The 14,772-nt window shown below is 43.7% G+C and overlaps 1 protein-coding gene across 1 annotated transcript in view; it reads left to right on the top strand.

Moving 5' to 3' along the window:
• The window catches only part of LOC147123629 (uncharacterized), a 52,144-nt gene extending 37,742 nt beyond the window's left edge, over positions 1–14,402 (top strand). Inside the window, exons 7-9 of the mRNA XM_085975412.1 lie at positions 3,026–3,138; positions 3,886–4,042; positions 12,100–14,402. Of these exons, the coding sequence (XP_085831538.1) occupies positions 3,026–3,138; positions 3,886–4,042; positions 12,100–12,266 (437 nt within the window). The 3' untranslated portion in view covers positions 12,267–14,402. The remainder of the gene's footprint in view (positions 1–3,025; positions 3,139–3,885; positions 4,043–12,099) is intronic.
• Positions 14,403–14,772: the final 370 nt, after the last annotated feature.

Below are 14,772 nucleotides of genomic sequence, written 5' to 3' on the forward strand. Positions count from 1 at the left end.
TTCTGACAATCTTTAAAGTTGTGTCAATCAAAGCATTTATCTTTGTGCTGGGAACCTGACAGTTGATTTACTTAATAATCCCACAGTGAAATTCTGAGTAAACTCTAGGAAAATAGGGCCTTGGTGAGACCACACCTGGAGTACTGTGTACAGTTTTGGTCTCCTTGCCTAAGGAAGGATTTACCTTGCCATAGAGGGAGTGCAACGAAAGTTCACGAGATTGATTCCTGAGATGGCGGGACTGTCGTATGAGGAGAGATTGAGTAAACTAGGCTTGTATTCTCTTGAATTCAGAAGAATGAGAGGGGATCTCATTGAAGTATACAAAATTATTACAGGGCTTGATAGGGTTGGCTGCTGGGAGAATGTTTCCCTTGCTGGGAAGTCTAGAACCAGGGGCCACAGCTTCAGGATAAAGGGTATCCTTATGCTAATGGACCTTACACTAAACATCTGTAAGACAAAGGTCCTCTACCCAACCTGCCCCCGCCAGTGCTGCCCCCCCCCCCCCCAAATTATCAAAATCCACGACAAGGCCTTGGACAACGTGGACCACTTTCCATACCTCAGAAGCCTACTGTCAACAAGGGCAGACGTCGATGACTAAGTCCAACACTGCCTCAGTGTGCCAGTGCAGCCTTCGGTCACCTGAGGAAGAGTGTTTGAAGACCAGGACCTCAAACCCGGCACTAAGCTCCATGGTCTACAGGGCAGCATTGATACCTGCCCCTGCTGTATGCCTCCGAGACATGGACCATGTATAGCAGGCACCTCACAGCACTGGAGGTACCACCAACGCTGCCTCTGCAAGATCCTGCAAATCCATTGGTAGGATAGGCGCATCAACGTCCATGTTCTTGCTCAGGCCAACATCCACCCAGCCATTGAGTGTGGTCAGAGCTTCGATCAGCTCCGATGGACGGGTCACATTGTCCGCATGCCCGATACGAGACTCTCAAAACAAGCGCTCTACTCTGAGCTCCGGCACGGCAAAGGAGCCCCAGGTGGGCAGAGGAAATGCTTCAAGGACACCCTCAAAGCCTCCTTGAAAAAGTGTAACATCCCCACCGACACCTGGTAATCCCTGGCCCAAGACTGCACAAAGTGGAGAAGCATCCGGGAAGGCGTCCGAACACCTCGAGTCTCTTCGCCGGGAGCAAGTGGAAGCTAAGTGCAAGGAGTGCACGTCAATCCAAGCACCCCCCACCCGCCCCTTCAACCACCGTCTGCCCCCACCTGTGACAATCAGTCCACATGCGAGCTCATTTTTAATGTGGAAGCAAGTCATCCTCTGTTCTGAGGAACTGCCTAAGAAGAAGATAAAGGGTAGGCCATTCAGGACTGAGATGAGAAGAAATTTCTTCAGAGGGTGGTGAATCTTTGGAATTCTCTACCCCAGAGGGCTGTGGAGGCTCAGTCATTGGGTATATTCAAAACAGAAGTTGATAGATTTCTGACTAGTAAGGGCATCAAGGGATATGGCGATAGGGCTGGTGAATGAAGTTGCGGCAGAAGATCAGCCATGATCTCATTGAATGGCGGAGCAGGCTTGAAGGGCTGAATGGCCTACTCCTGCTCCTATTTCTTGCATTCTAATACTGGGGACCTTTCTTTGTCTCTCCATTTTACAGGTATACGGGACTCCGAAGTGGAATCAAACACACAAAGGCTGCCATTATAATAAATTCTGTAACTGCAATCTTTCATTGTAAATCTCTCATTAAACATACATTGTTCTAATCAAAATTCACAAACCTCAGTTGTTACAAACCTCTTAAAACATACTGGCAATACAAGTGTCTGATTACTAACTTCTCATTTATTAAAAAAAAAGTTACAAACCACTCATTTAATGCTTTATTCAGTGCGCTTACAGACACTTCATTCTGATAACCTCTTAAAACAAATCTCCCATTCTAGCATTGTCTTGTTACAGATCTTTTTGTAATACAATTTTCTCATCTGGTCCCCTTGTGCTGTGCAACAGGCTTTAAAATTTTTTCAACGTAATTACCTCACAGGTGGGCAATTGGCCCAACTTTTCACCAGCACATTCACTTGTGTGAGGAGGTGAAAGACGCAGTGAAGCCGATGTGCATTCAGAACTTGACGGATCACAAGTTCGGGATTTAGCGGATGTGGAAATCCCAAACTTGTGGTCAATTTCAAAGGCGGTATGACTGCATACTCTGAGACCGTGAATTTGGGGCCATTATTCATGTTAAACTGACTTGTTGCTCTAATTGTCTCGACTGAGGCAGCTGACTCACTTGATCCAAATGGGGCAGCATTTTCTGATACTGCAACATGCCCAAGTGAGTGTTGATCGGGTACGTGACTAGCTCATCAGAGCTTCACCTAATCCTCCTCTATAGGGAGGGGATGGGGGGAGGCCACTGAAGCAGGAAGTAAGCACCATTTATCTTTTTTCTCTCTCTCTTCGCCGCCCCCCCCCCCCCCCCCCCCCCCCCCAAGCTTGGGAGCATGGAGTTTAGTTGTGGTGTGCCCCTTTTTCTCTTGTGCACCGTGCCCCCCCCCCCCCCCTCAAAAATCTGACTCGTTATTCTGGGTGGGATCAGCTGACTCTCCACAGACCAGGAATCAAACTAATGATTGTGCTGGCCTGCGTAGTTCTGTTCCATGCCATGTGGTGCATTTACCCATTGAACAGGATATCTAGCAAGCAGGCAGGCTTGTATAGGGGCAAAAGCAAAATACTGCGGATGCTGGAAATCTGAAATAAAAACAGAAAATGCTGGAAATACTCAGCAGGTCAGGCAGCATCTGTAGAGAAAAACAGAGTTAACGTTTCAGATCGATGACCCTTTGTCAGAACTCCTGACCAAGGGTCATTGACCTGAAACATTAACACTCTTTCTCTCTACAGATGCTGAGTATTTCCAGTATCTTCTGTTTTTACTTTAGGCTAATATAGGGATTTGAAATCATTAATGGTGCGTGTGAGCGATGACCAGGTCCCAGATGGATGTTTTCCTGCACATTCACCAGTTTCTTTATTTTGCAGGGATGTACAAGCAACCAAAGGAGCTGCTCTGTGGAATGTGCAAAACTGGATATTACCAGATAATGGTGGGACAGGAGAGCTGTGACCTATGTCCTGAATGGCATTATTGCCCTGTGAGTAGTCCTAGTTTGAAGGAGTTGCACTACTTGGAGTATTCAGACACTATCCTGATTGGGAGGTGTGTGTGTGTGCATGTGTTCTCACCCCCCCCCCCCCCCCCAAAATAACCTTTCCAATATTACTCTGTTCTTTTCAGCGCTGTGGAATGTGAGCTGTGTGTCGTCCATGATGTTGATGGGGGAGGGTGGGGTGGGGGGGAGAAACTGCCCCACAAAATCTCAGGCTCTAATATAAATGATATCTGCTACTTTGGAATAATCAAGGCTGGGGTGTCCTCTTCTGGGTTTAAGGGATCATTGCAAGTTGCTCTTCAGTGTCCTCCTCGGCAATCAGTTCATAACCATAGTGGTTACTGGGTGACTTGCCTCAATCCCACTTAAGTGTGGATGCCAGGAGTGAACAGGAGCAATAATTGCAATATAATTTGTTGGAGCTTCGGAAAAACTGCTGAAGAAGCTTAAAAGCACTTGGTATTTTAATGAATGACTAGTCCCATTTATAAAGAGCAGTCTTCAAATCTAATAAATGGAAATACACAGCAAGTTCGTCAGCATTTGTGAAAAGCGTCAGGCTAATGTTTGGGTAAAGTATCTTCCAGGATTTCCAGTGTTTTTGTTTTCATTTTCAGTATCAATTGTTTGTAACTATATTTTTGTGATCTGAGTCTTTGGTGCCTGGCGGTTGAAGTTTAACCCAATCTGAAATATGGTCAATAAGAAGCACCAACCACCTTTTCCCAGAGTCCAGACGTAGCTCCGATCAAATGTCCAAATGATGCATTTTGTCCGGCTGGAAGTACCGCGCCTCAGTACTGCATGGAAACGTTCTTCCTCAAATCGAGAGATCATTGTGTGCTCACGCCACTGACCATATTCCTGCTTGTGGTCACTGCACTCGGTGAGTAGACAGCACGTATTTCTTCTCATGATCTCCCTCAAGAGTTTCAGCCACAGCAATTTATTGCAATAAGAAATGAAGAGAAAATGGTGTCCAGCTCCAACTACTCTAGATCTCAAAATATGCTGCCCAATATTCTGTCCTTGAAACAGTTGAAGGGAAAATCCCAGTCTACTCATTGGCATATTTGGAATGCTCTGATGTGCAATCGGTATTGTACATGGGAGAGTAATGGGAATGAAGCCTGATCCTATCACTCGACCACAAATAAGATCGTTGGGTAGCCTTCCATTTTTAAATAATTGGAATTTGGTAAATGGAGAGCTGTATCTGGTGTTTGATTAAATACTGCCACTTGGCTAACCCTCTGCAACCCAGGAGAGCAGTGTTCATGTGGAGCTCGATTTGGAGCTATGAATTCTCCCAAATGGAACAAAAGCTGTGCTGGAAGGTCCTCTTTAACCTGGCCAGTTTTGCACTCTGTGATGCTGAGTAATATGTGGATGAGATATCTATAGGAAGGGGATTCATTGTTTTTAACTGGGTTAACTGATTAAGAGGGGGGAAAAAGAGTATGAGAGTAAACTTTCAAGGAACATAAAAGTGGATTGTCAAAGCTTCTACAAGTATGTAAAAAGAAAAAGATTAGTGAAGACCAAAGTAGGTCCCTTACAGTCAGAAACTGGAGAATTTATAATGGGGAACAAGGAAATGGCAGAGCAATTAAACAAATACTTGGTTCTGTCTTCACTGAAGAGGACACAAATAACTTTCCAGAAATACTAGGAAACCAAGGGTCTATGGAGAAGGAAGAATTAAAGGAAATTAGTATTAGTAAAAAAAAAGTGCTGGAGAAATTAATGGGACTGAAAGCTGATAAATCCCCAGGGCCTGATAATCTGCATCCCAGAGTACTAAGAGGTAGCCATAGAAATAGTTGATGCATTGGTTGTCATCTTCCCAAATTCTATAGATTATGGACAGTTCCTGCAGATTGGAGGGTGGCAAATGTAACCCCACTATTTTAAAAAGGAGGGAGAGAAAACCAGGAACTACAGACCAGTTAGCCTAACATCAGTAGTAGGGAAAATTCTGGAGTCTATTATAAAGGATGTGATAACAGGATATTTAGAAAATATCAGTGGGATTAGACAAAGTCAACATGGATTTCTGAAAGGGAAATTGTGTTTGACAAGCCTACATGAGTTTATTGAGGATGTAACTGGTAGAATAGATGAGAGAACCAGTGGATGTGGTGTATTTGGCTTTTCAGAAGGCCTTTTGATAAAGTCTCACATAAGAGGTTAGTGTTCAAAATTTAAAGCACATGGGATTGGGGGTAATATACTGGCATGGATTGAAAATTGGTTAACCGACCGGAAACAGTAGGAATAAATGGGTCTTTTTTTGGGGTGGCAGACGGTGACTAGTGGGGTACCGCAGGGATCCGTGCTTGGGCCCCAGCTATTCACAATTACCTGTATATATCGATTTGGATGAGGGAACCAAATGTAATATTTCCAAGTTTGTTGACAACACAAATCTAGGTGGGATTGTGAGTTGTGAGGAGGATGCAAAAAGGCTTCAAGGTGATTTAGACAAGTTGAGTGAGTGGGCAAATGCTTGGCAGATGCAGTATAACGTGGCTAAATGTGAAGTTATCCACTTCCGTAGGAAAAACAAAGGTAGAGTATTTATTTAAATGGTGATAGATTGGGAAATGCTGATGTACAAAGGGACCTGGGTGTTCTTGTACACCAGTCACTGAAAGCAAACATGCAGGTGCAGCAAGCAGTTAGGAAGGCAAATGGTATGTTGGCCTTCATTGCAAGAGGATTTGAGTACAGGAGCAAGGATGTCTTACTACAGTCATACAGGGCCTTGGTGAGACCACACCTGGAGTACCTAAGTGGATATACTTGCCATAGAGGGAGTGCAGCGAAGGTTCACCAGACTGATTCCTAGGATGGCAGGACTGCCGTATGAGGAGAGATTGGGTCGACTAGAGTTTAGGAGAATGAGAGGGGATCTCATTGAAATGTCTAAAATTCTGACCGGGCTAGGGTGCAGGGAGGATTGGGGGGGGGGGGTCTAGAACGAGGGGTCACAGTCTCCGGATAAGTGGTAGGACATTTAGGACTGATGAGGTGAAATTTCTTCACTGAGGGTGGTGAACCTGTGGAATTCTCTACCACAGAAGGCTGTGGAGGCCAAGTCACTGAATATATTTAAGAAGGAGACAGATTTCTAGACACAAAAGGCATCGAGGGGTATGGGGAGAAAGCAGGAATATGGTATATTGAGCTAAGAGGATCAGCCATGATATTGAATGGCGGAGCAGGCTCGAAGGGCCGACTCCTCCTATTTTTCTATGTTACAGAAAGCATATCCTTGACCTGTGCTCTTGCTTCTGGGATAATTAGTTTACAAGAACACCAGGCTTCCCTAACTGCCCCCTCCCTTTTTTTAATTATTTGGTGACCCTGACGAGGCTGCATTTATTGCCCATCCTAAGGTGGTGGGCTTTCTCATTGCACTGCTGCATTTCCATTTTTCTTAAGTCTCTTGTGTGAAACCTTATTTGACTGACTGACTGACTGACCTGACGGACTGACACATCAATGACCTCAAAATTCAACTAGATTGAGATGACTAGACGCTGGAATTGTTCGCCTTAGAGCAGAGTAAGGGGATATTTCATAGCTATTCAAAGTATGCAGGGTTTTGATTGAGTAGATGGGAAGCATGGATATATCCTTAAAGGATAGAGTAAATAAGTAGAAACTGTTTCACTGGCAGAAGGGTCAGTAACCAGAGGGGACAGATTTAAGGTAATTGGCAAGAGTCAGAGGTGAGACATGGCAAGTTATGATCTGGAATGCACTGCCTGGAAGAGTGGTGGAAGTGGATTCAATATCTAATTTCCTTTTGAAAGTTACTAAATACATGAAAAGGAGAAAATTGCAGAGCTATAGGGAAAGAGCAGGGGAGTGGGACTGATTGGAAGGCTCTTTCAAAGTGCCGGCGTGGTGGGCCGAATGACTTCCTGTGCTGTAAGATTCTGACTTGCCCGTTGTGAATCTATGCTGGTTCTCTGATCAGTTCATATTTTTCCAAGTGTTTAGTCACTCTGTTCTTAACACTCTAGTAACTTACCCCACAACAGATGTTCGATGAATAGGTCTATAACTTTGTTGGTAACTTAGTTTGGGGCAGCGGGAGGCAGTGTGTTAAGAGACTTAACTGCACAATTTAGTTTGGCAGAGGTGGTTAGTGTTTCTAATTGTGTTCCATGGGCTTCACAGCATGTGACTTGGTGAACTAGAGTGACAAAGTTTAGGTTATCTGGTTCAAGCTTAATGTTGTTGAGCTGATGAAGTGCTGACTTGGGTGTTTAACATAGGCTCAGCATTCTTGTTCCTTGGATGGGATAGTTACACCAGAAGCTTCAAGTGTGATCCTGTAGGAAGATGACCACGTTTGACCAACATAAGAACAGGAGTAGACCATTCAGCACCTCTAGCCTGCTCTGCCATTCAATTGGATCATGGTTGATCTGTACCTCAATTCCATTGATCTGCTTTTTGATCCATATCCCTTAATATCCTTGCCTAATAAAAATCTGTTGGATGTTGAAAATTTCAGTTAACCCAACATCCACAGCCTTTTGGGGAAGCAAGTTTCAGATTTCAGTAGAATCTTACAGCACAGAAGGAGGCCATCTACAAGATGCACTGCAGCAACTCACCAAGGCTTCTTTGACAGCACCTCTACCACCTAGGAGTAGGGCAGCAGGCACGCAGTATCGCCAGCACCTCCAATTCCTGTCCAAGTCAACACACCATCCTGTCTATGGAAATATATCGCCGTTCCTTCGTCACTGGGTCAAAATCCTGGAATTCTCTACCTAACAGCACTGTGGGAGTAACTTCACATGGACTGCAGCGGCTCAAGAAGGCGGCTCACCACCACCTTCGCAAGGGCAATTGGGGATGGGCAGCAAATGCTGGCCTTGCCAGCGACGCCCACATTGCGTGAATCATAGAAATTTACGGCACAGAAGGAAGCCATTCGGCCCATCGTGTCTGTGCTGGCCGAAAAAGGCTATCCAGGCTGATCCCACTTTCCAGATCTTGGTCCATAGCCTTGTAGGTTACAACACTTCCAAGTGCATATCCAAATACTTTTTAAATGTGGTTAGGGTTCCTGCCTCTACCACCTTTTCAGGCAGTGAGTTCCAGACCCCCCACCACCCTCTGGGTGAAAAATGTTCTCAACTCCCCTCTAATCCTTCTACCAATTACTTTAAATCCATGCACCCTAGGTTATTGACCTCTCTGCTAAAGGGAATGGGTCCTTCCTATCACATCTATCTAGGCCCCTCAATTTTGTACACTTCAATTAAATCTACCCGCAGCCTTTTCTGTTCCAAAGAAAACAACCGCAGCCTATCCAATCTTTCCTCATAGCTAAAATTCTTCCTGGCAACCTCCTTGTAAATTATCTCTAGTGCAATCACCTCTTCCTGTAATGTGGTGACCAGAACTATATGCAGTACTCTAGCTGTGGCCTAACTAGTGTTTTATACAGTTCTAGCATAACCTCCCTGCTCTTGTATTCTGTGCCTCTGCTAATAAAGGGAAGTATGCTGCCTTGGCTACCTGTCCTGCTACCTTCAGGGATCTGTAGACATGCACTCCAAGGTCCCTCTACACTTCTCTGTATCCTAACATTTATTGTGTATTCCCTTGCCTTGTTGGCCCTCCCCAAATGCATTACCTCGCACTTCTCTGGATTGAATTCCATTTGCCACTTTCCTGCCCACCTGACCAGTCTATTGATCCCTTCCTGCAGTCTACAGCTTTCTTCCTCACAAAAATTGGTTGTGTGATTGAAAGTATCATCTGCAAACTTCTTAATCATGCCCCCTTCATTGAAGTCTAAATCCTTGCAGAACCCCACTGGAAACCGTCTTCAGTCACAAACATCTGTCGACCATTACATTTTGCTTCCTGCCACTGAGCCAATTTTGGATCAAACTTGCCACTTTCCCTTGGATCCCATGGGCTTTTACTTTTCTGACCAGTCTGCCATGTGGGACCTTGTCAAAGGCCTTGCTAAAATCCATGTAGACTACATCAAACGCACTACCCTCATCAACCCTCCTTGTTACCACCTTAAAATTCAATCAAGTTGGTCAGACACTACCTTCCCTTAACAAATCCATGCTGACTGTCCTTGAGGAGAATGAATAAAAAATTTGACCCATCGTGCCTGTGTTGGCTCTTTGAAATAGCTATCCAATTGGTCCCACACCCCCAGTCTTTCTTTCCCCATAGCCCTGCAAATGTTTCCTTTTACTAGTGTATATATCCAATTCTCTTATTCACTCTATCAAACCCCTTCATACTTTGTACACTTCTATTAAATCTTCCCTTGATCTCCTCTGGCCTAAGGAGAACAATCCCTAGTCTTTCCACATAACTGATGTCCCTAATCCCTGCTCTAATTTTAAGATTGTGACCCTTGTTCTGGATTCCCCCACCAGAGGAAATGGCTTCTCTGTATCTATTGCTATTTGTTTGAGACCTCCATTAGATCACCCCTCAACCATTTAAACTCCAGGGAATACAAGCCAAGTTTATGCAACCTGTCCTCCATTTAACCCTGGTATTCTGCATTGTACCCTCCAAGGTCAAATATATCCTTCCTGTGGTGCCCAAAATCTGCAAGGCTCTACAACTGAAGCATCACTTCCTCCCCTTTGTATTCCAGCCCCCTTGAGAGAGAGGCCAGCATTCCATTAGCTTTTTTTGTACATGTGCACTAGTTTTTAGTGATTTGTGTATCTGGACCACCCAAATCCCTTTGTTCCTCCACAGTTCCTAATCCCTCGCCATTAAGAAAATATTACAATGTGTCTTTCTCCAATCCAAAGTGGATGACCTCCCACTTCCCCATATTGAATTCCATCTGTCACAGTTTTGCCCACTCACTTAGTTTGTGCAGATGGGAGCAAGAAGTTACAAAGGGACATAGACAACTTGCTGTACTTCATAACTTGGTGTCATCTGCAAACTTGGATATATAACGCTCTATTCCTTCATCCAAGTCATTGATATATATGGTGAAAAGCTGAGGCCCCAGTACGGATCCCTGGGGAACACCACTTTACATTATCCTGCCAATCGGAGTACATTCCCTTTATCCCTACTGTCTCCTGCCTCCCAACCAATTAGCAATCCTGCAAATTGTTCCTCAAGTCTCTTGTTGCTAGACTTGGAATTGCTGTTGAGAGCTCTGTTTGTGACTCAGTCAATGCACTGTAGATTTGGCAATATTGAACTATTGTCCTACTCCTTACCTGGTCTGGCCTATATGTGACTCCAGACCCACAGCAAGCCACTCAGTTGAAGGCAATTCAGGATGGAAAATAAATCCTGGCCTTGCCAGCGGTGCCTACATCCTGTGAATGAATTTTTTTAAAGTGGTGAAAGCATACATTAGCTGAAGTGAGCAACATCAGGAGCAGATAGAATTGGAAAGGGAGAAGCTTAGTTTTAAAATTCCTCTCTCCATGTCTCCAGTCAATTTTTGTGCCAAGATCTCTCTTTGTACCAGTTTTGCTTGACTCAATCTTTCCTAAACACCTTGAGAGGATTGTCCAGTGACTCTTTTGGAGAGAAAAAATCCCCATCGTTAAAAAATAAATTGAATGGATACATTGGCCCAGAAATTCGGGTCGGGGCTTCCCGCGGGTGCAAGCCTCCGACCTGCACTTGCCAAGCGCGCCGGCTGTTGTGCTGTGGGCCCGCGTGGGATTCTGATCCTGGGTCTGCTCCAACTGCCAGCGCGCAGTGTTTGCATATCCCAGGGGCGCAGTTAGTTCGAAGCGTCCCCTGGGATCACGTGGGCCATGAAGAGCCAATGGTAGCAGTGAATCTGTATTGATAGATTTGACAAATCTATGAATACAATTCTGCCCCAAAACATCATAAACTTCAACAACAAAAAAAAACAATTTTTAATCACATTTTAAATAACTAAATTACATTAACAATTTTTAAATTTTTGAAAATTAATTCGTTTCTAATAGGGCTAAAAATAAACTTACCTTTCTTTAAAGTATTTAAAAATAATAAACCTGTGGGGGAAAAAAGTGTTTATTTTACTTAATTCACCACTTGCCTCGTTAAAAGCAGGCCTTGCAAATGCTTTTTAAAAAGCGTAGCTGCTGGAGACTTGCCCTCCCGGAAAAACCTGCAAAAAAAAAACACAAGTTCCGGGCACACACATTCGCTCTGTGAACCCCTTCCTTTTAAGGGAACGGAAGTTCCAGTTTCCCGTGCATGCACGAAACTGGCACTTTCGTTGGGCCTACGCGTGAGTACCCAGCGCGTACTCTCCTGTGTGGACCCGCAGTTCTGGCCCATTGTATTTTACAGTAGCTACAGGCCCATATTCTCAAGTTTAGAAGAATGAGAGGTGATCTCATTGAAACATACAAAATTCTTACAGGGCTTGACCGGGTAGATGCAGGGAGGATGTTTTCCCTGGCTGGGGAATCTAGAACCAGGGGTCACAGTCTCAGAATAAGGGGTTGGCCATTTAGGACTGATGAGAAATTTCTTCACTCAGAGGGTGGTGAATCTTTGGAATTCTCTACCCCAGAGGGCTGTGGAGGCTCAGTTGTTGAGTATATTCAAGACCGAGATCGATAGATTTTTGAATATGTATGGAATCAAGTGAAATGGGGATAGTTCAGGAAAGTGGAGATGAGGTAGCAGATCAGCCATGATCTTATTGAATGGTGGAGCAGGCTCGAGGGGCCGAATGGCCTACTCCTGCTCCTATTTCTTATGTTCTTGCAAGAAGCAAATCGGTTAGCTGGTATTTGAGTGACAAGCAAAGTTTTTCTTAACTTTCCAGTATAATGTTTTTCTTTGTAATCTCTTTCATATATTAAAGGACCAGGTGAAACAGTTGTGCTTTTGTCTATTACTAGTTATGCTCTTTTGTATATTCCCATCTCTGATCAATTTCACATTCTTTTTCAGTTATTTTGCTGCTGATCACTGTACTAATTGTACGTCGCAAAAAGGAAGTCAGACCAACGGACCCTGTGCGATCCCCGTTACTGAGCAAAGAGCAATCCCCTGGCCAAGAGCCTCAGCTGTCTTACGGAATCTCCTGGGACAGAGAACCAGTGTATGCAGGATGGTAACTGTGGCCCCATGATTCCTTTCGGCACCAGGGATTGGCTCATGACAACTGGTACATGATGCACAATTTCAACAAAAAAAAAGAAATGATGCTCATCCAAATGTGTCCTGTATCTTCTGACTTGGGAGTCGGTCTTGGTGGGACCACACTCTCCTCTGATCCGTTGCAAGTCATCGATGCATTCTGGATCACAAGCAACTTTTTATATGGTGTCTTTTGTTGCCCATTGTCATCTGCCTCGTTTCCTCCAGAAGAGAGGGACAATTGAGTTGGTCGTCTGTCATGGTCCAGAATGTTCACTGGTGATGAGGCACTGTCAATGTGATCAGCCAGGTGGTCTGTGTTGTTGCATCCTTCTGTGACAATGCCATCTAGAGGACTAGATGAAACACACTGGTCTTCCATGGAGTTGCGTAGCTGTTACCAGTTGTCCTCGAAATAGAATTTCTGGTTGGAAGTGGCTCATCCCTTGTGCCACCAGGTTGTCTCATAATGTCACCGTCACCTTTTTTATTTGCTGAAGAAATTGCACCCAAAACTCTACAAAATTCACTTGTTTGTGAGCCTATCGAGTTATGAGACACACAGATCAAGATGGACAGTGTTAATGATTTGTATTTTGCACTAATCTTTTTATATTTACAGAAAAGCATTGTCATTTTTGGTAATAGAATTTTTCTGTTTGATTAGAAACAATTTACTGACAAACTATTGCATGCACCTTAACCGCATTTTTCCTAGCAGCACCTGTTGAAAGGTACTTTGTTTTTCTTTTGGAAGGTGGGATGGGGAGCTGCTTATTTAACTTTGTTTGGCACAGTGCCTTGTGGTATGTCTTCCAGGGCAGTTAAGTAACTGAATGAAGTATAGAAACTTGCTCCCATGTTACAATGGGTTTCTTTTTTTTTGAACCATCACTGTCCAAACTATAATTCTCTTTTCTGGTAAGCTGGATTTTAAATTTTTTCGTGAACCTTTTTTATGTTGGATTGTTTAAATGTAAACCAGTTTGTATTAAGACTGTGGCTGATGTATACGAAAAGGAAGTTTTGTAAATTTAATGTAATAATAGACTGTATAGATGAGTGGACAAGGTATTGTCATCCTCACCCCCATGTCCATTTTCCTTCTGAAAAGTTAATTTGCAGTTTTTCAAATGTGAAATTAGCCTAGTCAACAACAAACGTGCTTGCCACTGTCGGCTGCAGTTAGAAATGCGAAGTGCCCAGTTTACCTTGTTCCAGCTTTAGTGGATTCCCAGTTATTTTGTGGATCTTTGGGGCTGTAGGCAGACTGGCCAGGGCCTAATAGAAAATAGCACCAAGTGGAGATGTACTGGAGTGAGATGGACAGTGGGGGGTCAGGTACAGTGTTGCGCTCAAACTTGAAGTTAGTTACAGATAAACTCTCGTGTATGTGTGTGATTTTTATTTTCAATCAAAGTTTGTATTTTTTTTATAACTTGAGGGCATTGTGTGTATTTCACTGGCTAAAATTAATTGAGCTTAATTTTTTTTTTAAAAAGGAAAGTATCTTCTCTCTCTTTTTCCCCCCCCCCCCCCCCCAACACACACCACCAAACCCCCCCTGGTCCCCAAACATCCACATCGGACTCTTCAAAACTCACATAGTTAAACAATTTCTGTGCCTGTTTATTGTCCATGTAAGTCACTGCATACTCAAGTAATTCACTACTGTTGACCTGATGAGGCACTATATAAAAATATAATTTTGTAATCTGGAATCCACTCATTTTGGGGAAGAAGTGACTGAGATTATTTAACTATAACCGCATGAGGAAACTGAAATCGATACTATATTAATAGCAGTAAAGGTTGGGAATTGGTGTGTTTAAAAACTGAACTCTCTTGCACAATCAAATCCTCAATACCTCCAGTGACATCAAGTGTTCAGTTTAAACATTTTTTTAAAAATTGAGATTAAAATGAAGTGATGGTTCTCTAACTCTGATATTTAAACATGGTACAGACTCTGATGCTGACTCTTTCCACTAAGGTGTGCCTTGAATCCTGCGATAAAGTGCTTAATGTTTTGAACCGTAATGAATTTTTAAAAATAAATGCCGTGTAAATAAAATGACTATTAAAAGAACCAGACTTATATTTACAGAACAATTCGGAGATGTTTCAGTGTATGGTTTGTGTCTGTGTGATGCCGTTTGAGAAGTAACCAGGCCCCCTCATGGCTATGCACACTGATTTCAACCTCCATCTTGGCTCCACTTGCCCCCTTCCCTCTTGATTTAACTGCAATCCTCTTTTCCCTAAATCTCAATCTCTCTCTCTCTCATATATTGATAATCATGCCATCTCACGTGGCCTCTACTCCCATGGTCTTGGTCAAAGGTGGCCTTTTCTGTGATCATGTCCTTGTATCCCTTGGCATCCATATCACCCTACCCTCTTCCAATCCCACTTCCTTCTGCATCCACTGCTGGAAAAATACACCCCCCAAGTCACTTACAACTGTCCAGCCTTTGGCCCTCC

Source organism: Somniosus microcephalus, chromosome 2 (assembly GCF_052327205.1).
Source record: "Somniosus microcephalus isolate GS21.2 chromosome 2, FLI_Smic_1.0, whole genome shotgun sequence".
In the NCBI taxonomy this organism is placed as follows: Eukaryota; Metazoa; Chordata; class Chondrichthyes; order Squaliformes; family Somniosidae; genus Somniosus; species Somniosus microcephalus.